Below are 25,277 nucleotides of genomic sequence, written 5' to 3' on the forward strand. Positions count from 1 at the left end.
AAGGCGGTAACTCTGAAAAACAGCTGCCACCGCATTAGCAGAAATCTCACAGAATTATCTGTTCCAAAAACTTTGTCACCTCTTGCATTGACATCTGATCAAAATCACTGCTTTTGGCAAAGCCTGATGCCTTCCCAACCAGAATCAAGAGACAGATACTCCACAGATTTTGGATTTGCCCCAGATCAAAATGGAGGAGTAGTTGGGAACAAGGTTCCAATTTGGGGCCAAAACTGATTATAATGCTTAGGAGAAAGCAAGTGACAATGCACTTACCAAGCTGCCACATTTTAACGTTTTGTTACAAAGAATTAAACTTGCAAATTTCAGCATAATTTTCCTATACATGTGAAAAACAAAATGGTAAGGACTACCAACCATAGGAGGAGTGCTTTCTCTAAGAAAATTTGTGTTCAAACTCTAACCGAAATCACTTACCCTGAACCACCTGACGCTGTTACAAAATCATTGAACGCAGCTCTTGAAGAAATGAATACCGTCTTTTGCGGAGAGATGAACCCTCACATCAAATACCAGGGAACATGGATAGGACCCCAGATGTTAAAAAGCCAGAGCTCGAGGCTCAAGGGGAGAGGAGAAAGGAGAGAGGGACCCCGGGAGTTCTGGCTGTGCCAGCCTTTCTTTGTCCGTAGAGACAACCCAGTTAATGACTACTAAATCACAACACATGCCAAGGTACTCCAAGAGATCTCATTTGACAAAAGAAAGGAGCCAGCAATAAACTGAGAACAAGTACAACAAGGAACAGACTGGAGAAATGAATAGGAAATTTAAAAAGATAGCATATTATTTGTTTCCAGAAGCACAGCGCAGGCATGTCCACAATTGTTCAGATGATGTCTTTGTTATGAAAGTGATTTAAGTTTTTGTGTAGAATACAATACACAACCAGGATAGATAAATGAATTTCACATCACCCCACTGAATTGTCTGCAACTGGTGGTAACATAAAAATTAACCTTGTACAGATTATTTCCAAATGAAGGAAATACTTCAACAAATATTTACACATATTAGAATACGTCTATTAATGTTATGAAGAGACACTGAAAGCTAGTAAAATTATTTTAAAAGGATGTTATTTAAAAAGGATGTTAAGAAAATAATACTTCTGAAACAATGGCAATACATCTGCTAAACGTCTATGTATAATAGTGACAGGGTAGAGCTGCTCACATTTTGCAGCAAGAAGGCAGCCAGTGCATGCAGTCTGAAGGATGATTTACAAGTATGCTCTGTTATGGCCATAAAAGGAGGAGAGGAAATCTGATGGCCAGAAATAGAATCACCGTAAGTTAAGTAGGGGAAAAAAAGTGCTTGAGAAGCACACGATAAATTAAGCTCTTAGCAAAAAGATGGGCAAATGAAAACACAGCCAAAGAATGGAATATCAAATTAAGATGCAAGGGATACCATGCAAAAATGCTCTGTAAAGTATAGTGGCAGCCATGAACTGATCACTGAGACCAAGGAAATCCAAAATTACTGTCCTGGTGCTAACCAACTCTCTACGAAGGAAGGACCCAGTTATTTCATCTTGCTACCTTGGTCTGCAAAATCAAAGCAACAATACCTACTCCACCTGTTCGAGTGGGCAACAGAGAATTGACCCAGCTCCTGACAGTGCTTCGAACTCTGCGTGTGAAATCCTGGCTCAGCTGAAGCCAGTGGGACTTCTAATGCTGACTTCAACAGCATCAAGATTTTACCTACAATTTGCTATAAAAGTGTTGGCTGCTATTACCATTACATTGAAGCTTTTATTCTTAGTTACTTCTCAAACCAAATTTGCTCAGTTTCTAAGTCAGGAAACAAGCAGGGATGTGAAAATCCTACTCCATTCTTCCTGCCTTGCCTGTCGCTGCCATGAGCAAAGAATCAGGATTTGACCCAAACTGACAGTTTTGCTTTCTGTGTTAGCAGAGAAGCACCCAGTTCATTGTTATACACCTAAGATTTTAACCTTAGCACTAGCAGAAAACTGCAAAGAACTCGCTATGAAAAATGCACATAGAACTCAAAGACTTTCAGACACAAAAAGCTGGCATTTCTATATTGCGATTTTTCCTAGAATAGCTATTATTCACTATCTGCCACAGAGAACTTGTTAAAAACACCTAAAGAAGATGGAATTAAAAAAAAACACAAGATCAAGAAATATTTCATGTTATCATTATCCCTTTTTATTATACATTTCAAAATGCAAGAGAAACTGTCAATATTAACATTACGAATCCAAAACCACACATTCACAAAAGCTGAAATTACAGACAAAACGCAGCTTCCTGTATTGAACAATGCTACAAAATAACACTCTTCTGGCACTATTACAGGGAGAGAACTTCATGCCAACATCGTGGCTCCTCCATATGTCAGTTAAGAAGACAGAAGTTGTTAGTGAAAACTTCCAGAGTGCTTTACAGAAACTAAAAAAAAAAAGGAGGAAAAATCCTAACTAATATATGCCTAGTTCTTTTCAGAATAAATAATACCTCTCTGGAACATATTACATCATGCTTTAAGTGTATTTGCAAAGTATTAAGAGTTCAGAAATGTATGTAAAAACAGTAACCGGGAGCTTCAGTGCCCATATTTATCATTCAAATGTATGTTACAAGCCAGAAGCAAAAGCAGAGGTTTGCTCTGGGGGAAGAAGGCATCAGACCATGCATTAGCATCGGCGACCAAGTTCTGTTTTCAGTTGTCCCCATAATGATCAAATAGTTATACAGTCCCTTCCCACCATGATATCAAGACACTATCTGCTGTATTTCAATTTTTCCAAATCTGTGTTCTGTTATTTCAAGACGCTGCATCTAAAAGCACGTCTAGACAGAAAAATGTGGCAGATTCTACCTCTGCCATGTAAGTCAATGCATTTTCAGCTCTCGAAATGTAGGTACCATGTGACAGACTCTGATGATAATCACAGCTGCTCACAAAACATCTGGAGAGGGAAGTGTCAAGTCAGAAGCCCATCTGTGTCTTTAGTTTGAAGGTGACGATAACGTCGCCCTCTGTATCTGTGCTGACCTGATCTCCCAGCACAGCGTGCAAAGTCCACGTGTTTGTCATCTGTAGTGGCAGTTTTTGGAGAAAGCCATAAACCAGCGCACTAGATGGTTCATTTAATGACTTGTTTTACACCAGAGGCAGCAATGACTTCTGTAAGGGTGCCAAGTTCCCCTCGGGGTGCTCGCAGCTCACTCACCTACAAACTGTTTTCTTGCAGCAGATGCTTCCTAATTTCCTCCGTCGACCTGTTGACCTTGTGCTGTGCTGCAAGGCTGTGGCAGCAGTTAACCCCCAGATTCCTCTTCTAGTGTATTCAAGCACATGAAATGCCTTAATGTCCAGACTGATTAAATGCCTTATATGAATATAAGGTATCAGCATCATCAATCAAACCAGTTGGTAGTCTGACCTGGCCCCAAAACTGGCACTCTCTTGGAAATGAATGGACAGATTAAACAACCAATTGCTTTACTAAGCAGATACAATGTAAAGATACTTCAAATTATAGGTACTTTAATTTAGGTCTATCTAAAATATAGATACTTTATTATTGCTAGGGTAAGACTCAAGATGAAAGGGAAAAATTCTGACTTAAAGTCACAAGAAGCTGAAGTTTCACAGTGTTTTAACTAATCACAAAGTTTATTAATACTGATATTGTTTCATCCACAGACATATTTCAAATTGTAATTAATACTTTTTGTACCCTTTTTTTTTAAAGTATGTCACTAATCGGGCTGAAAGAGATCACATTCAGTCACTCATACAGACACAACAGAACAGCTTTCACATCAATAGAAAGTTGAATTTCAACTTAGTATCAGTTCCAAAATGACAGTACTTGCTTTTCTCACAGGCAAACCAGACTTCCAGTAACTTGTTGCCCGATTACCTCTCAATTTAACAGAGAGTTAAAGATGTCAAAGACATGAAGTTTCTGGAGGTTTAACGAAATTCCACACTTGGACAGAGACTCCACAAAAGGCAGGGAGAACTTAAAAGCTTTGACACCACCGATAGTGTTATAGTGAAGAACTCCACTTGGGACATCATTCTGCAGACAGACAGACAGCCCTTCTGCTCCCTGATGGGTAAGTACACATTTCCTGACCAGTAAGTACATGTATAATGAGAGAATAATAAAAGGGAAGGGTGGCTTCTGGCCAACCAAGCCCAAAAATACAGAGGGTACTGCAACAGGGAGCTTACAGATTTGGGAGGAGATGGAAGAAACCAGGAAGGGCTGCAGGGAGTTGAATAGAGGGGAAAATAGGAGCACGTGTGAGGGGAAGGCAGATGGGGAGCGTTACAGCCAGGGTGTCACATAGGATGTAACTGGGACCAGGTGTCATGGCAGTGGGTCGTTTAGAGGACTCAGGATAAAGAGGGTTAAGATGCCCTTCTGCTCACAGAATTCCTTATTTTAGTACCCATCCCCCAAGTTGTCCACCAGAAATTCGGCAGAAACTGCTGTTAGGACTAAGTGATTTCAACCCAAATCAAAGCCTGTGCCTGTGTTATCCCAGACAGTAAATAAAACCTGTAAGAACAGCTGGATGAAACACACAATTGAAACAGCTAATGGAGACAAAATAATCACAGGCTTTATCCTCATGATCAAGAATGTCACACTTCATTTAGCCGACCAATTGAGACATACTGTCACTTCATTTTGATGATGCAATCAGCTCTACGCAGTTGATCCATGTACTATGTGGGGACCTGCTGATAAAAGTAATGTTTGCAAAGGCAGAAATGTCTATCCATATGGAGCTCATTGCAAGAATGAGCCTCTCTTTACACTCCTGGTTGGATTTCTCACTTGTCCTCATTATCTGTTTTTGAGCATTTGCAGGGATCTAATATTCTGAACCATGGAGCCAATTCCACTTTTACTGCTCTCCAAAGTATTTCTACTGTTCCATCAAAAAGGTTCCAGAGATTTAAGTATAAGGAGCATTTATTCCCTATTGAAAATTTTTAAAACTTTATTTTTCAACCTATTTTTCCAAAAAGTTTAAATTAACAACTGTGTCATCTCTGAAATTCCCTACATGGCTATTTGACATATAATGAGTTGTTTCCCAAGATTCAATGGGATGAAACCATTTCATGTAAATAAATATTTTTTGTTCCTTATTTTATTAACATGTCATTTAAGATCATAATGCATCTGAAAATTTAAACTTACCAAGTTATTGACAGATTAAATAAAATGTTTGTAGAATGTGTTTAAGTTAGAGGAATCTGCTTCCTAAAATGACATTACTCTGATAAACTCTCTCCTTTTTCAGTTACCTTAGTCTTGGTTGTAAAATATTTCATATATTAAAGAAGTTATTCATTCAGCATTTGAAAGCAGAAGTTTAAAAACTCTCACGGTAAAATATACTCCCTTGTAGATGTTATTTATCTGGAGCTGCTCAAGAGGACAGTTTAATTTAAAAAAAAGAAAGCAAAGCAAACAGGAAACTTTGAATCCAAGCATTAATAATTAACCAGTTGCTAGTAATGGCTTTATTGAATCGGAAAGATAAATTGTCAGCTGCACAGAAATTCACAATATTTTTATAATGCTGGTAGTATGAAATATTGAATCTGAAAATTGGAACGATTTCTCCAGGCAGGTAAGTTTTCTTGGCACTAGCCCAAGTTAATAGAATAGGTCACAGAAGGTCGCTGTTTCTCGTCCACTGTTTCAAAGGAACAGGGAAAAAAATATAGAATGAAGACTGTATCCTTAGAAGAAAAAAAGCAAGTCTTTTCGTGTAGACAGCAACACAGGACTCTAAAATGTCCATGTACAAGTACACTTCTCCGTCCTTCCCTTTTTCTTTTAATCCTTTGGCTTTACAGGGGTATTGCCCTCTCTGTTTAACAAACATATTGGATCTGAATAGTTTTCTTGAGTTCCAGCTCACACACCTAATAAAACACAGTGTTTCAGAGATTTGCTAATATGGTAAGCACAAACTGTATGTTATATTTTATCTTCTGAAACGTAATGTTTCATTATGTGGTTGACAATTACATTTTAATATTTATGTCGACAGCAGCCCATGAAAATGTGCACCTAGACTCTCAACTTCAGAGTTTTATGACTTCTCATCACTTAGTAACAGGCTCTCCTTAGCACCATTTTTGCTCTGTTTGTAACACAGAATATTGTAATTGTTTTTCCCTCAGAAAGCTCCCAGTGGGGTCAGCTGTGTGGAATTTAAAAAAATAAAATAAAATTTAAAGAAGCTCTATTGAAACGTAAGAATGGCTCAGATCCTACGGAATTAGCAAAATCCATGTACAATCAATGCAATTAATAGCGGTTCTTACATGGAAGGAATGACACAGGCACCGAAAGGTTTTACAGCTACATACAAAGTGGGGGCAAGAGGAGGAACTGAAGAGAAAGGCACTTTGAAAAGCTTCTGAACAGCAAAGCTGTAAGAAGTGATCAGCATGCCATATACCTGAAGAGCAGAAAAAAATTAGACTTGGGGTGATATACACTGGGATAAGGGGAAAAGAACCTTGCTAAGCGAATGTTAGAATGAGATTTCCAATTTTTACTGCCCTGTTCCTCATACAGCGCTGGCTGCCAGCTCACAGAAGGATGAGACGAGTGCCAGAGCCCTGCAAGAGCGGGGAGCGGGCAGCAGGTGGGGACACCCCCTCTCTCAGGCAGCATCAAGCTGTTCAGTCTGTTCCAGCTGCCTCCTGAATCTTCACCCTGAGACTCTGCTCTAAATCAGGCTTAATAAACCCTCCCTCTGTTTTCCTACACATCTTCTCTAGTGCTGGGGGTTACTATGAGCGAAGTGGAAATGGTGAGCAAGGGTGCTGGGCATGCTAAGGCAGTGGGGAGACACACAGAGCAGGGCAGATGCACCCAGGAGGAATATAATCACCAGGGAGATGCCCTGCTTTAGCAGGTGAGTTGGACTAGATGATCTCCAGAGGTCTCGTCCAACCCTAACCATTCTGTGATTCTGTAATACATCATCTCAGTTGGATGAGAGTCTCCGGGGTGTTGCTTCTGCTGCTTCTGGAATAGACCGCCCTGGCCATTAACAGGAGTATATCTCAGTATAAGCTTTTCCTTGCTCAATTGGCTAGCAGGTTGTTGGGGGTGATTCTGTCCCTCTGCTCTGGTGAGACTCCACCTGGAGTCCTGCATCCAGCTCTGGAGCTGGCAGTACAGGAAAGACATGGACCTGTTGGAGAGGGGCCAGAGGAGGCCACAGAAATGATCAGAGGGCTGGAACACCTCTGCTGTGAGGACAGGCTGTGAGATGGGGTTGTTCAGCCTGGGGAAGAGAAGGCTCTGGGAAGACCTTAGTGTGGCCTTTCAGTACTTAAAAGAGGCCTGTAAGAAAGATGGGGACAGATTTTTTAGCAGGACCTGTTGTGATAGGACAAGGGGCAATGGTTTTAAACTAAAGGAGGGGAGATTCAGGCTAGACATGTGGAAGAAATTTTTACAATGAGGGTGGTGAAACACTGGCCCAGGTTGCCCAGAGAGATGGTAGATGCCTCATCCCTGGAGACATTCAAGGCCAGGCTGGAGGGGGCTCTGAGCAACCTGATCTAGTTGAAGATGTCCCTGCTCCTTGCAGGGGTTGGACTAGATGAGCTTTAACAGTCCCTTCCAACCCAAACTATTTTATGATTCTATGAAATAACATAGAGCCACGCATCTTGAAATCATACAAAAAAATATTAATAAACTATAAATAAACAATTAGAAATCAAACAAGGACTTTGGCACATGCTCTGTAAGATGTTCATGTCATGGGCAAACAGAAATCAAGGTGTGACCCGCCAAGCAGAGGTGCTTCTTGGAGGGGGCATTTCCAGGCTGTTCAGTCTCTGCATCTTACTCATGCAGCTGAACTGTTCTCTTACAAGCTTTAAGAATAAAGCTGCTTTCAGATAAAGCTCAATGTTGCAAAATTCAGAAACACAGAAAAACGTTCAGAAAGACAGTGTGCAAAATATTATATGATCATAAAGAGAGCTCATGGTTGAAGTTTAAAGAAAAAAGTTCACAGAGTGTGTGTTTCTTGCCTGGAACAGGTCAGATCATGATTAATGGCTGAGTAATGTGACAGCTTTTGAATACATTTATATGTATACTGACTCTACTATTAAATTTAATCAAAATGCATCTTCCAGTTTAAAGAAAGAATGCCTACTCTCTGTTTCATCTTTTCTGAAATTGTTTTACCTTATTCTATTACAATATTTAAAATGACTAATCCTGCTCAGTTTTTCTTTCCTTTGAGCAGCAGTGTCACTGATGTCTTATGATGAAATCCAATTACCCTCAGGTTTCCTGACTCTCTAAAAAGCATTTTCATTAAAAACAATACCACAGCCAAGTGACAGGACTTTACTAAGCTTGTTTAGACCACATCAGTCCACACTTAATAAGGCCCTTCATTAATGCTTATTGACCTCTTGGCTGGATCTACCAGTCAGCTCTGACAAAGTCATGTAATTTTAGGGGAGCACTCCAGATTTTTCCAGGAATAAATGTTGCCTACTTTGGCTCCAGAAAATAAGTCTAATTGTACGAGTTGTCTTGCTAAACCATCTCAATCCAAATTCCAAACCTCAGTAGCCCTCACTTCCCAGGCTCCTTGGGTGCAAGAGTAGCTTGGCTGGTCCTCAAGCAGCCACAGGTGCTGGAGACAGCAGCGTTACATCTGAAGGGACAGTTTTTGCTAGTTTAAAGCCTGATGAAAACAAACAAAAACCAGCTTCGACTGCCTAGATTCTACATCTAGCATTATCCTTCCTGTCAAGTATGATTATCTGTTCCCTATCTACGATGAGCAGACACACATGCTTACACATTCACACATAGTTTTTACAGTTTGGACATTTTTAATGGGTTTGTAACTGTAGGTAGTGTTGATACACATACTAGGAAATCTTGACAGGACTGATAAAACCTTGGAAATCTGATTTTTAAGTCACCCTTGAGGATACATTAAATCTTGCTAAAAGGAAGCTAGCTAAATGGGGAAGCTAAGAGAGTTAAACCTTCCCAGGCAGTATGGTAAACAGAGATACCACACAGGTGGCTGAGAGCAAATACATGCCACATAGCAAAAATATTTGAGAAAGTGGAAAAGGAAGACAGTGTAGCTCAACAGCAGGGTATGAGAGGTTATCATAAGCAAGAAAACATCCTTCTGAAAACTAGAGTTGTGTCCAAATGAAGGAAAAAAAGAAGACCCATGAGCTATTGCAGGTTAAATGGGAAAATAAAAATACTTAAAAAAAAAAAAATCTAAAGCAAACTCAAACCACAATAGGGCAAGTCAAAAGACAGCCTGAGAAATGACTAGCAGAAAACATAAGAATTAACAACCACCCATTGTTCACGTCTGAATGCAAAACCTGCCAGTCTGGCCAATAGATGATCAAGGGATAAAAGCAGCACTTAGAGCAGAAAATAAACAAGTATTTTGAGCTCTGTCTATAGAGAACCCAGAGCTGTGAGAAGCTGCCACATCAGAAAATTTCTTTATGAGGGCTGGCTGAATCATCCGTTTCACAGAATCACAGAATGTTAGGGATCGGAAGGGACCTCAAAAGATCATCTAGTCCAATCCCCCTGTCAGAGCATGAATAAAGAGAATGAAGATATGAACAATAACAGTTTGTACAGATCAGATGATACTTACAAAAGCGTTCTTAAGGAACTCACGGACGAAACAGCAGTATGACTCTTTCTTTTAAAACTGCTTCAGTATCAGAGGACTGCAAAATGGCTAACATCATGCCAATTTTATAAAGGGCCCCATGGGAAAGCCAAAAAAATGCAAGTACTCTGATGTATGTACTGGGCAAATTGGTAGAAACTATTAAGAAGAACAACACTAGCAGACACATGACAATATGTTACATTAGGTGAGTCAACACAGCTCTCATAAAAGCTTGAAAATACGAATGAAAAAGAAAAGCAAATATTAAGGAACAGAGAACAAAATGAGAACATCCCAATTTGACTGCAATAAATAAAAGATGCATCCATCCCTTGATGACTGTTTTCATTTCTGGTCCATTTTTATAAGATTACACCAGCACTAGAAAAGAGTAATAGAAGACAATGTGGATGACCAAAGATATGTAGGCTATCCCATACAAGGACTGGCCAAGCACTCTGTGACTCTTCAGATTGGAAAAAGAGTTGACTGTGGCGCTATGATAAATGACTCTACGCCATTTAAGATTTCACACATTATAAAAAATGAATTTTCACTGTTTCTTCCAATAAGAGGTCAGGTGTATGAAATGAAACTAGCTGATGACAAGTTCAAAAGCAAGTGAAAAAGGTATCTTTTTGCATAACACATTCAAACTGCAGAGATCTTTGAGACAGAATGTTCCAATGGGTCCACAGAACAACAAACCAAATTCATGAAATAAAATATAAGAATAAAGTAAACCTATTAAACTTAAGAATCCAGCTCTTTGTTTCAAGAAGTTCCCAAACCACAGATTTCTGGATGCTGACAGAATATCTGCAGAAGTTTGCTCTGCATGTTCATCCTATTCTTACACCCTCTCCTTAGCATTTGCTGGTGGCTGCAGGTGAGAAGATGACACAGGGCTGTAGCTGAGCCTGTAGCCAACACTGCACAGCTCTTCCTACGCAAAGAGACTTTACCTATTGCTCTGGGCACTGTGTTTAGCCAACTGTCCAGCATGGGCAAATATCTTTCAACATGACTGAGAACAAGGAAAATATAATGGCCACAAAGTCATCTTACAGGAATATTGTTTGTCCCCCTTCATACGTTTTCAGCTCACCTACCTTCTGCTGCATTTATTCTACTATTTCTAAAGGCAGGGAAAGCAAGGACCAGCATGAGTGAGGCATTTTGAGGAAGTGATGCTAAGGTTGGAGGTGGTCTCCTCGTACTTCTACCATTATAATTTCCTCTTACAAAGGCTGTCCAAAGAAAAATTATCCCTGATGATATAAACCAAACAGTAATAACGCATATTCAGACATTTAGTAGCACGTCTGCTTTGATTCCCATTTGCAGTGATGGGAACTTCACACTGCTCTGACAGGTCAGCTAGTCCTAGAACTTCTCATTGAAAACGTGAAGCAAGACTCTCCAACGGTGCAACTCGGCTGAATTTCCCCAAGATTTGGTTCCTTAGGATCACAGATTATAAAGATTGGTGTGTTTACAGGGCAGGGGTGGAGGTTTGGCTGTTTTGGGAGGAGCAGTGGGAATGAGATGAAGCTAGACTGGGCCCAAATTTGGTTTGGTTTCAAGCAATAAACTCACTTCAAAACTCTTTTTTTCTCAGTATTTCAAAAAGCTGGTCCAGGCCTGAAGGCAAGTTTCTTATTCTTTCTTAGAGCTCCCTCAACTGAGAGTTGGCATCTCCCATTGCATAAATCACAGGGTGCAGTAAACCAAGCTGACCACCAAGTCTTACCCATAAGATCGTATTTCTTTAAGTTTGTCACAACCTGGCATGTAATCAGAGAGAAAATGGCCCTGCTCATGCGCTTATGGGAGCCTTAGATACACAAAAAATCCTGAAGTCATTCCTGCTTGACATCACACAGTCAGACTCAGTATCTGCAAAAAAGATAAATATATTCATGGTGGGAAAAAAAATCTGTTAAAATAAAATATGCAAATGCTTTCAGGCTTGCATGTCGTTGATACTGGGAAAGGTTCTGTGCGCCCACGATGTTTCTCCTTTCAAGGGTGGTAGGGGATACATCCAAATTGTTACCTCAGCAGCTGCTATTCCAAATGGTGCTGAACAGCCCCAGAAATGAACAGCATCAACTTCTTCAAGCACGTAACAGTGAATAAATCTGTTCTGAAATGTTTACTAGGGAATAGTCTGATCATCAAGCATGGGCAAAGTCAGTATCAGACTAAGTAACTGTCAGAACAGAAATCCAGGTTAACACTGTTCACATCATCAATGTTACTTGCAGTTACTTAACTGGTTTAAGCATTAAGTCTACCTAATCCCAAGCCTAAGCCTAGTAAAGCTTTATGTTTGGAGGGAGGGAGTACATAAGAGAAAGAAGGGAAAGACAAAACCAAATCAATCTAAATTTTACTGAGACAAAGCATGTCCTAAATTTATTTTTTTAATGAGAACCAAAATTGTAAAAGATGAATTTTTGACACAGTATTATATAAAACAAAAAATAAGGTAAACTATACTAAGGGGGAAAAAAGTCCTAAATATGTCCCTTATACAGGCCAAAGCTCCAAGTGACGTCCAAGGGGACACCTCAATTCATTTTCTAATGAATTGAGAATGTTTTCTAGAAAATCTAGTTTTACTCCATTTTGAGTTTTTTGGTAATACCTTAGTAGTTCCATTTCTCTGCCTAATTTCCTCTGAGATTAGTTAAGTGCTGTGAAGATTCGTTAAGTATTTACAGAAAAATGAAAAAAAACCCCATATTTTTTAGAAAATCCTGCTATTATTAAGCTCTTTGTTATATATTATAGTATATCCAGCATTTCTGAAGCTAATGCACTTCTGACAAACCCTAGACAGTGACGGGGGTTATTTCTATAAAACACATTCCTTTCAGACAAATTTGCGTACTCTTATGTTTTCTAGACACTCTGGATGCTTGCAATCAATACGCTACTGCCAGGAGTCAGCGTGCACTTTTCTAAAGCTGCTTAAGAGGTGAAGCTGAAAGCCTTTTCCTGTAAAGTCAAAGTAAATTACACTACTCAATTACGCTTACAATCATTTTATATTGAGTTTTTGCTTCTTTAATTTTTGAGAAGTCTGTTTTGATAAGCTTATTATGCATATTGATAAGACGGATCAATTATTTGAAAAAAAATATCAACTTGAACCAGACTCCCCCTCATTTTCACCATTTAGGCTACAGTACTTGCCAATAACTGTGAATAATGTAAATTTTAAATTACACTCTTCAGTGAATATATTTATTACTGTCATATCTGAGCAAGAAGAAGCAATTGCAATACCAAGTGATGACACGTACTCATCAAACCAAAAGAGATCAAAGGATCTGAAACAAATACAAGAGAGAAAAGGCTTCCATGAGCCAAAGCCTTCTGCAGAAATTCTTTGAAGACAATGTGCCTCCTCCTTCTTAGTTAAGAGAATTAAAGAAGAAACGGCTCATGGGGGAAGGAGGCAAATTCCTGCTATTTTCCTAAACATTCTCTTTCCTGTTGTTTTCTTAAACATCCACATACATTTCCATACATGTGTAGCAATTCTTCAGCATTTTGACTGTGGTTTACACCCACTACCCTCATGCTTCCAGCATACTTCAAGTCATTTATTCTATATTTATACAGCTACCAACCTCCCTTCGGCCTTTTCATGCAATCTCTATATAAATATATGTCAGCATAAATGAAACAGCAGTAATTATATCTTGTTCAACAGCATTCAGCCAAGTAGACCTCCAATTCTGACTGCACCTCTTAAGTGCATGATATGAATGCTTCCAACTAATAATGACCTGTTCTGCTTAGCAAAGTTTTACTCTGAAATGAATCACCTTTATCTTCATGTTGTTTTATCCTTTTAGATTTTAATCATGATGTGATCTGTTCCTGTGCTAAACAACACCAAACTAAAGAAGAAAAAACTCTCAGAAATGGCAGGTTCAGGTTCAAGTTTCTGAAGTCAAGAATGCATTATGTCTCTGAAAAAAGGGAGCAATGAGCTTTCCAGAATACATCAAACAGAAAGGAAACAGAAAACAAAGCAGCTTAGCATTACTTGACAAATGAGTATAATGCTATAGTTCTACACCTTTCAAGACAATGATCTACATTACTTTAACTTAACTGAATGGTGTTCAGGAACAGCTGTTCCAGAATAACTGTTCCATAATATTTCCATGCCTGAACATTTTTTTCACTATAGCTCTTAAGACTTTTTTAAAAATAACTTTTATGTGCAAACAAGCTCGTGTATGGCCTGTACACATCTTCCAAATTTTGTAGTTCTAGAAGAAATCACAATGTGTGTTGATTTCTCAAGTTGCCAGTGCATAAAGATTTACTGTTACATTAATAATTAAAAATAATACATTTAACTCTTCAGCTTCGCACTGAAACTTCATTTTTTCAGGTTTATTTTTAAAATCAATGGTACAATGCAATTTCATGGATTTGGTAGGAGAATTTCTTGCTCTTTCTTTCTTGGAGCTTATTGAATGAACTAACTCATCACTTCTGAAAGGAAATAAAACAACTGTTTAGCAATGTGCAATACCAAACAGCATGCCCAGAAAACCTCTTCCTTTTGTGTTCATGAGACTTTTTCAGATTGCAGGAGAAACCACTCAAAACTGCAATATGGAAAGCCACCACAGTGGTCACTCCAGGTGCTGTGCTGATAGAAATGCAGCTCTTGAAGGGTTCCATAAAAGTCAAAATACGAACTGATAAAGCAACCCGCTTTGTAAAAGTTCAGGATCCTGTCTATGCAACCTAAGGAAAAAACATCTCTTTTTCTTGTCTACATAATTTCGTGAATTCTCACTAATCTGATATCTACTTACCTCTGTCCTCCAGTTCATCCATTTTATTTCTCAATGGTTTACCAATTTAATGTTGTTTTAGTGTCACAATGGAAGAACAGAAAAAAAACATGCCTGTCAGTCATGATTTCCATAGCTTTAATTTCTCTCCCAGATCACTCAGGAGCTCTGAAGTTTTATCCATGACAGCCAGTCCTATTTAAGTGATTATTTACTGTTATTCTCTAAACTGAAGCAAAATTTCCAACATAAACCAACATGTTAGACACAAATGAGCATGAGGAAACTTAGAATTGAAATTTGTCATTCCATTTTTGTTAAGACATCAAAGGGTTCAATAATCTTTCATTAAATAAGTTCATTAACACACACACAAAAAATCTAACTACATGCTTCAAATCGCAAAATAAAACAAATAGAGAGCTATCACAGCATGATGCTAAAAGCTGTCCATCATCTTGGCTTGCCTGGCAGGAGATCAGGAGTTATGGAGAGTACGCTCTCTCAAGAAGCAGGTATTTATACAAATTATGTATAATTTAAGTCTTGTACATAATCCTTGGAAATTCATCACCAATGAATTGACATGTTCTATATATATATGATGTAAATGCACTGAATATTAAATATATTATGCACGAGTACTTGGAGGAGGGGAGGTTTACTATGTAGCCTGCAATAATTTGCCCCATCAGAACAGCAGATGCTGATTTAATGGAAAGAGCATAAAAATACTCAGATAAGCAATCACCCAGTCCTGCAAGCTGTTGATTTACTACCTCAATGCAGTAGGAACAAAAGCTACCAAGCAGCTTGAAGGGTCAGGACTTAGTACCTTGTACTAGCTCATAAAGGGTTTTTCGTTTAAAAACCAAAATCTTCTACAAATAATTAATTCAGCTTTATGATACTTCTGTGCACTACAGAAATTTGATTGCAACATTCGGATTTTTTTTGTAAAGCCCTAAATCTTGGAACTTTGAGGAACCTTATATGAAAAACTCTGCTCTAGCTCTTAAAAGTTTATTAATTGCTAGCCTTAATATTGGAATAAAAAAGAATGAAATGTGATCCAGCTGTAGCTGGATCATAAATCCAGCAGGGTCATATGTTCATAAAGCAAAGGAGAAGAAGGAAAAAGATTTCCAATCAAAGGAAGAAAGAGGTTTTGAGACAAATCTATATACTGTTCTATACAGCATACAATTAAGATTTCCCTATCGGGTCTCCTTGCAACGCAAGTGCGGGGTTTGGTTTTGTTCTTAACCTGCAACACAGAATGTCGATATCCCATATTTCAAACCCACTCCAAATTTTTCCTCTCTTTTAGGGCTCTTGTCTGTAGAAAACAGGACCTAGAAGTCACAGCATGCTGAATCAGCAGTATCTCTCCTGGCTAGATATAAATAGGAACAGCAACAACAGGTCACATAGGTATTATCTCCCACAGTGACAATCAGTGGATACCTATAGAAGCGTAAAAGGATATAGCAGGCACATAGCCTATATATTTCACCAGTTGCCCAGCCTGCCTATAGCTCAGGGACTTTAGACAGAGGTGATACTGTTGTGTTTAAAAGCAGTTGATGGCTCTTTTCTCCTGTAAAGTTATCTAAACTTGCTAAAAGCCCACATCAGCCACTAGCACCCCTAATTTTCCATGCCAAAGAGGCCCACAGTTTATACATGACTTTGTGCTAGGAAGTACCTAACCCTGAACTAACTGGGATAGGATACAGGTCACTAGCACTGTGGGGCCACAGCACTGTAACAATAAGCAGAAACAGTACAGGGCTACATGCACACAAAAGTAGTGTTCAACCCCACAAAAAACAAACAAACAAACCAAAACAAACACGAACAAAACCCCAAAACCAAACCAACCAAACCAAACAAAATAACAATAATAACCACTGCAACCACAGCCTTGGAAAAGCTGAAAACAGAGGATCTGTCTGGGTCTCTCATGATGTCCTCCATCCTCTCCGCTTTCCTTTGGGGCACTCTGATCTATTTTATTGGGGAATTAAGGCATTATCAGAGCAGCTTCATGCCATAGAAGACTGTTACAACATATACTCCATGTCTTCGGACAGCAGAGTTAATGCTGTGGGACTTCTTTTGCTTTTAAATACAGCACGCTGCGCATTGTGGAAGCAGAAAAATCATCTTCTCCTGGGAACTTCTGCCTGCCTTCACCCTGGCTGTGCCAGGATGCCTATACGTTATGCGTGCTTACTATTGTTCTTCCTTGCCATAACACAAAGCTAAACATTTAACCAGTTGGTCCATCAAGATCAGACAGATTTCTAGCAATTAAACATCTGCTCAAGAAGCTGAACCCCATTTATGAACTGAGGTCTCCATCTCTTCTAACATTCAGCTTTTTGCACTGATGAAACAAAAAGCATAACACCACACATGCACTTCAGAATATCTTGCCTTTTAAAAGCTATGAGCAATGTTTAAGCAGTCGACAAGAAGGTGAGAAGGAAAGAGAGGAACAGCTACATGACAAGCTTGTAAAAAGAAATTGAGAAATGTGACTTGACACACAGGTCACAGCAGGTGACACGTGATTTACTGATGATCAGAAAGGGCCCACCTAGTACTTTCTATGCTGTCAGTAATAATACCGTGCTGGAGACACCTCGTCTCTGGGGAATTGGACTGCCTGATAAAGATATCCTCGGAACAGATGTCTTATTTACTGAACTAATTATTTTGTGATGACCTTGATCAATACTACCAGAAGCAAGGTGAGCGACACCAGCACATTCTTCTGAATTTTAAAAACCCTTTAACCTCTTCTTTCCTCACCAAATGCACCAGCCCATGTTCATCGGCAAACTTTAAAGCACACTAATGTTACAAGGACGCTACTGCAACATCAGTTTCCTCCTGCCAAGAATACACTCACTTTCCAGCTCCAGGATTTGGGTTACTGTTGAGTATAACAAGGTGATGAAACTGTTAGTGCTGAACTGCGCATGATTCATAGTTTGTAATAATCACCTCCAAATGTAAAATTCAAATTTACATTCTCATAATCAAAGGTCAGAAAAAGACAGTAAGAATGGGTCATTATTCATAGCAGTTAAAACTACACGTTTACACCAGGTACTCTACATAATTCTTAGATGAATGGCGACTACACCTGTAAAGAATGTGATATACACAGAATTACAGATTTATAGCTTCTTGTATAAATTCTGCTACATTTCCCTGCAACAAAAGCTTTTTCATACAATATTAATGTGCCATTCCTTAATGCACTGTTATCCAAATATTTAATCTCCTAAGTAACTCCTCCTTTTCTAGAGGAGAAGAACAAGTGACAACAGACTGGCTCCCCAGCATGGGAACACCTTCTGCCAGCACTCATGTTGCAAATCCAGCCACTTGTTGTCCTTTAGCCAAAGGTATGTAAATAAACAAAGCAAGGGTTTTTTTTTAAAAAAAACCCAATACATTTATTTCTCAAAACCACCACGTTTAAAGCTTACTTATGCACCATAATAACCAAACTATTATCATCCAAAACACATAAAACATTGTGGGCATGGACATACAAGAGTATAATACTCACTAATGTAAAACATTCCTGCCTATAATCCCTCAGCATTTGGCATATCCAAGCCTCCGTAGAATCACCAAACAGAAGGCAAGAACTCATCCATTGAACTGGTATCCAAAAAGGTCATCACCACGCCAGCATGTAAGACTGTTGGTCTGATCCTCTACATATGTCTTAGAGACAAGTAGTTCCGTAAGAATAATAAGACTTTTGTTTTGCAGAGTCCCAATATAAGCTAAATTGTGAGGCAGATATTCATTGTACCACTTTCCAGGCTATTTTCTTCTCAGTAATCACAGCCCACACATTCAGTAACTAACTGTTGAATCAATCACTGTATCAGAATGGGGTACTTTGGCATTCTTCCCCTTTGAATTTTTATTATTTTTTAATAAGAATGGTGAGTTCTTTATAATCACCAAATACAAAAGACTACAGCTGTAATTTAGGGCAAGAACACCCTGGCCAGCAGAAGCTTGGCATGAGGAAAAGAAATAAAAGGAACTCTCATTGCCCTTGTAAAAATCAAAAGTAGCACCTTATCAGCATAATGACAGCATTATTTAAATAGCTTTCATGTGCCATTTTCACAACACTATTTCTATTACATCATTGAGAATAAACATCTCTTTTCATTTACTAATCTTTTTCCCAATTAGAATCTCTCTGAATCTGTGTACAATAGCAATTTCATTTCTTCTCATTTGCTTGCATCTTAATTAAAATCAGACTATGTTGACTTTCATTTTTACAATATATCTGCCTATTTCACATCATAGCACCTTCATGACCCCCAGAGAGTCATGAGCCTTTAATATTTTATTTTGACCTTGTTAAGTTACTGGAACCATCAAAGATTTTTCTTCTTCCCTCAGTAAGCAGTTTTTCATCCTTCTTGAAACACGCAGTATGTGTGAAAACATGTAGTTGAGAAATATGCTGCCTTTAAACAACATATCTCTGTTTGTTTATTTAAAAAATAGTGCATTTCAATTTATTACAAGAATTAGTTTATGAACCATAAACTTCATTATCAATTAAATGAGGATCACTGCTTAAATGATGCTTAAAGCACTTTTCCCCTGAGCTTCAGGACAGAAAAACAGTTTTTCATTTTCAATTTTTAAAAAAATCAATAATTGGCTATTTTAAAAGAATTTACAGCGTTCTTCTTCTACACAGGTGTCCAAGTTCACAAAAGCAGGGAGTTTGTGGGGAGCAGCAGTATCTTTTACTAGTGCAGCAGACATAGGGGAAAAGTAAAAACACCCTGACCTGTGGCAGAAAGCTCACCTAGGTGTTTCAACTCCTTCACCTGGTCTAACAACAGGTATTTATTTGAAAAGCACACAGCACGTGAAGAAGCATCAATTCAAACTGGAAGCAGAAAGGTGCAGACCTATCCATTCAGCCTAACACCTGCAAATTTATCTTTGCAGCACGTAGAAAATACAAAATTCTGGGTACACCAGCACACACATTTACACATTTCCCTTGGGTCTTCAAGCCAAACTCTCCCACTGTCACCACTCTTGCAGGTTAGGCTCAGGCTCAGGGAAAGGTTTTGTCACAGTCAGAGCCCTGCTGAAGGAGAAAGCCTGATTACACACTATCATTTTGCAGACTTGTGCTTGCATTTACCTTCTGTGTGGACCCTCACCTGACAGACAGCCTGAGCTATCTAACCTAACCCCTCATTACAGGGGGGTTATCTGGCAGAAGACTTCTCAAGTAGAGCTCAAAGCCTTGAAAGCAGCTGGGATTTACAGTCACTTCACCCCAGCTTTGGATGGCACAACTGTGCAAAGGCAGAGATGTCACCTCAGAAAGCTGCTGCATGGAGCCTAGCTGGGAAACTTGCTGGATTTTCTGCTCCTTGGGCAAGCAGAGCAGGCACAGCCACAAAGGTCTCTTCACTCAGGCTCATATTTACATTCCAGCAAGCAGAGCCTCAAGTTCGTCGGTCATGTACAATCAGTATTTGGCTACTGGGTGGAGGAAACTGGAGGCAGCTGGTGACGAAGTGGGAGAGGTAAATTGTTTGCCAGGAGAAAAGCTGAAAAGTTTCAACAACAACAAAGTTTAAAAAAAGAAAAACCAGAATGAGTGAGAATAAGGTTCAGTAGTCAGATGGGGAGTGGCAAAGGAACATGCTATTTTAAGGAGAAAGCAGCATTAAAGTATATAAACATGTACAGTCCTCTTTAGAGGACATGAGAGAAAGAAAAGATGCCGCTTGTGCACTTCAGCTGGGGAGAACAACAAAATTTAGGGGTTTACAAGGAGTACAGCTAATAGATCACCTCAGCATGTGCTATAGAAGAGATTACAGGAAAGTCAAGTCAAATTCCCAGTGGTAGTAATGATAATTTCAGCACTTTATATGCTGTGCAGATTTACCCAAGTTCCACGGAATACTACTTAACAGCTTATCAGGCCGACCTTCTTCCTTCAGCACAGTACGCCCCCTCCTCCCTGGCCACCTGCAAACACAACTGCTAGTGGTCAAAGCACAGCTTAAGTTGTGCCACCAAAAGCAGAGAGCTATATATGAAGAAATACAATACAAATACCCACAGCTCTCTCTAGATTTGTCACCAGTGAGCGCTAGCTTACTGAAAGTAAAATCCTTCAGAGGCTCCTGGTAGATGGGGCCCATGACAAGTACCTCAAATTATTGAACCTATAATTAGCAGCCTCACAGTGGCTGTTGAGACAAGTACACAGACCACAGACACAAGCTCTGAAGGAGGGACAGGTTTTCTAGCTGTGAAAGCAAAGGAGCAACTGATTTCTGAGTACAAATACTTGCTTTACTATTACTTTATAGCTTAAGTTATAGCTCTGCATGCGTGTTAGCTCCCCATTTCTACAAATGCTATAGCTAACAACCCTTCCATAAATGACAGCCCCAGCACAGAACCAAATTCTGATCTTTAATGTAGGCACAAATTCAAGTGAAGACTATAATCCCACTTGCACTTTTGCAGAAACATAAATGGGCAGGCAGAGTATCTACATCACAAAGTTCTCGAGCAGCTTCCTCACAATAAATATATTTGAACTGTTCAACATTTTTTCTCATTGACATGAATTGGCAAGAATCAAAACAGAAATGCTACACTGCAAATGGTCACTTGCAGTAACAAATTCTCAGGCTTCAGCAATCGGCATTCACGGGCAGACATCTTCTGCCCCTGGGCCTAATGTGTCTATTTTGTTCCTACAACACACATGTGCTCACCTGTATAATGAATACATGATTTTACAAAAGAAGAGTAGAAATGGACACTGTCTAAGGAAGGAGAAACATCCGTATTTTAAGAAAGGTGGGTAAAAGATAGAAGAAATCACCCCTTTAAAAAAGTGAATGAGAATTCCCATCTGACACTGAAACTCTAATTTCCACTATTATCCACTTTTTACTCCTTGTAGCTAACCCTTGCCTTCCCATACAGGCAATAGAGGCTAAACAAAATCTCAATGAGAACAAAAGCTGGAGGTGCTCAGCACCACTTTGTGTTCAGATACACCAGAATCTGGCTTTCAACCAGTCCAACTTGTACTCATGCATATGCAGGTCAGCTATTACCCCCAGAAGTTCTTAAACAAGTCACCTGTAATTTCTGCAGTATCATCTCCCAGTGCTCAAACCTAACCACATATTTGGATGTTATAGACACTAATTTAAGCACAGAAGTGAGGCAGATCTTCTGATGTTACTTCAAAATAATAGCAAACCCTGACAGTCATCTCAAACTGGAATTATTTAGATCGTCTCAAGATGAACAGTTTTATATCTTCTCAGAATGTTTGTATATAAGCATATTTAAAAAAAAAACAAACCACACAACTAAAAGACATGTTTTGCTGAAGCTAAAAATGCATTTGCAAATATGGCAATTGTTCCTAGATTATTCCAAGATCTAAAAGCATTACAAACACAACGCTTTAATTTGGCTTTAGAAGTTCCCTATGAGATGGAAAAACAGTAAACTGCTCTTAAAGATGTTCGAAAGATCTAGCAAGACATTACACAGCTTCATCAAGGCCAAGCATCAAGTCAATGGCAGAGCTGAGTCCTGCAACGTGGTATTCTGCTATCAAACACACAAACCTTACTTCCTTTTTCCATCAGTAAAATGTATTGTGATACTATAACCTTCCCTCTTCTATGGAACAGAAGTAATTATGCTATTTGGAAGTATTCATATTGTTAAGTGAAACACACATACAAATTCTACCAAATTAAATTTAAAAGCAAGACTGTTTGGTTAGATTGTGTAAACAATATGCTCTAAGACTTGCTGAGTTCTGAGAACTGAAACCACAGACAGCCAAAATACAGCTGCACACAGTCAGATATGGTGTTTCTGCTAATACTGGAAACTTTATCATGCTGCAGCAAATTTCACTTCTGATTGGTATTGTGCATAGAAGAAATACAAACTGAATGCACTGGAACAAACTAAAAAACACTCCAAGGTTGTAAGTTATGAAAGCCAAGGGCACTCAGTTATTTTATGAGATACTTGACAATATTTATTAGTTGCACTACTGTGGCATCTAAGAGCCCCAAGCATGGGCCAAGGCTCAGCTGTGCTCATCCTTGCAAAAATACAAAACAAAAGATAAACCACAAACTGCTGTAGGCTGGAGCTAAGGGCTTCAAATAAAGCAGGGTACTGTAAAATGCCAAAGCCCCTGACTTTTAAGTATGTGCATCTAAAGCCCAGAGCTCAGTTCCTTGGTTAGATGTTAAGTTTGGTGCTAGATTCACCTGCTAAGCTGGGACCAACCTGGAGTTAGCTGACACCAACTGCTCCGACCAAGGATGTGCCTGAAGTCCCACTCTTCCCTGCAGTTCAGGCATTTGAACTAAGACTTCAAGGGAGACACATCTGTCAGTTCAGCAGACAGATCCTGGAGCCTCAAATCAGTAAAGCCACTGGGGATTCAAAGGTGTGTATCTCACAAGCCGGAACAGCATGGAAGCAAGACGTTGAGATTTGTGGGGCAAGGAAGCTCCGCACACAGGGACATACGTGCTTCTGCGGCTTCATGCTTAGAGCACCAAAGAGGAAAGTTGCAGGTTCTAGTCTAGGCTCTTACAGTTGTTTCTGGTTTTATCACAAAATTTAGATGTAAAATTATACAAATGATCCATAAAATAAATATCACACTGCCCAAAAGAGTACCTTAACTAACAACCTATTGAGCTAGGTTGGTTCTTGCTTGTTTTCATTTTGGTCTTGCGACTTCTGCATTGTGAACACAAACACAAGGCACAATTTCTCATGCTTACTTCTTCCAGGTGCTTTATAGTTAAGGCAATCAGAGCTCATATTGTTCGCATTTTTTTATTAGAAGAGTTGGGATAAATATTTATTTAAAGTACCTAGCTCTTTCTTTGGATCTGGCTGTAACTTGCATTCTGGAGCAGGGATAGAACAACTTAGGTTACACACACACACACAAAAAAAATCCATAGGTGCTCATCGCCTTTTAAATTTACTTATATTTTTCTACAGTTGTATTCACAGTTGAAGTAGCTTATCTGCTTTTCACAGCACATATTGCTATGTTTAAGAAGTACTCTTACAAATTCTCAGTCTGGCACCTCAAATAAAACACTGGGTCATAAGTCCCTTGAACCCTGAAGTTGTTCACCCTATTTATCCCTTCACCCCAATAACATGCCAGAGTAACAACTCTCTGCCAATTTCTCGTAACTTCAACATTAAAATAAACTGCCCAGTGAGCTAAGAAGCCGGCGGTGACACTACTGTAACGCTGCTTTCAATTTCAGGCTGCCTCGTTCACAAATGCACCGTAACTTTTCTGGCTTCCTGCAGGCAGGGAGCCCTCCCCGTCACGAGGAAGCACCTTCCACCCCAGCACCGCAAAACTCAACGCACACACAAACTCCTCACACCGCGCACAGCCCCCGCGGCAGAAACCCTGGGGCTGTTCTTCACCTGGAGCATTTTTCTTTTATCCAGATCGGGAGTTTAATCGTTCCTAGTACTGTAGAAGTACTCAAAACGCCCGGGGTGCCACGACGCCCACCGAGGGGCACGTTTGGCAGTCTCCGGCCGGCGCGGCACACCCGCGCAGCACCCTGCGCCGAGATGCGATGCGGGGCCGCTCCTGCCCTGCGGGGACCACGGCAGAGGACGCCCGTCGGCAGGGCGACGTGGTCTCTGAGCACCCCGGACCACACAAACCCCGAGGCGGGAGCTCCCGTTAACGCGCCAGCCGTAGAAGCGCAGGGGGTCGCGGGCGTGCCCCTTCCCGAGTCGGGAAGGATGCAGCTCCACCGGCGAGGTAGCCGGGCTCGGGGCTTCCCCCGCCCCACACAAAGGCACGGCGGGGAGGCGAGCCGCACCCCGCTGCGCCTCCCCCGTCCCGCTTCCCCCGTCGGCGCCACTTCAGGGACAACCGGCCGCGGGCAGGGGCATCGCCGCCCCCCCGGGGAAGAGCCCGCGCGGGGCTCGGGAGCCACCGCGGCGGCTGCCGGCGGGGCCGGGAGCGCTCGGGGCGGGCGGGACGGCGAGGCGCTCCGCAGACAGGTAGCTCCCTGCTAAAATGGAGGGAGGGGAGAAATGCGGCGTTCGCCGGAGAAACTTACCGGAGGAAACCGACGAGCCGGACAAACTGGAGTTACTGGATGTGGCCATGGTCCCTCCGCCTCGCCCCTTAGCTGCGAGCCCCGCGTCGACCCCCGCTGCTGTCCAGCCGCCGCTGCCGCCAGCCCATCGCAAAGTGCCGGGGCCGCGCCGCGCCGAGCCGCCGCTGCAGCCCGCGCTGGGCTCCCCGCGCCGCCGGGGAGCGGGAGGCGGCCGTGCCCCCGCCGAGGCGCTGCAGCCGCTCTCCGAGGCTGGGCGAAGCCGCTCGGCAGGTCAGGTAAAAGGCCCCGCGGCGCTTCCAGTGCCCTCTCTCCGCTTGGGGAGCAGGGCTTACCTTGTGACGGGAACGGGAGAGCCGCCCTGCCAGCGCCTTCCCTCGCCTCCTCCCTTCCCTTCCCTGGCCGTCCCTTCCCTTCCCCGCCTCCTCGCGGGCAGCGCTGACAGCCCGCCGGGGAGACCCGCCGCCGCAGCTCCCCTCACGCACACAAAG

General features: G+C 40.8%; 1 protein-coding gene across 1 annotated transcript in view; it reads right to left on the reverse strand.

The window, feature by feature from the left end:
• The window catches only part of CHN2 (chimerin 2), a gene marked incomplete at its 5' end in the record, with an annotated part of 164,462 nt that extends 139,548 nt beyond the window's left edge, over window positions 1-24,914 (reverse strand). The window contains one exon of the mRNA XM_080338965.1: window positions 24,790-24,914. Within this exon, the coding sequence (XP_080195091.1) occupies window positions 24,790-24,838 (49 nt within the window). The remainder of the gene's footprint in view (window positions 1-24,789) is intronic.
• Window positions 24,915-25,277: the final 363 nt, after the last annotated feature.

Source organism: Nesoenas mayeri (assembly GCF_963082525.1).
Source record: "Nesoenas mayeri genome assembly, chromosome: 2".
Taxonomy (NCBI): Eukaryota; Metazoa; Chordata; class Aves; order Columbiformes; family Columbidae; genus Nesoenas; species Nesoenas mayeri.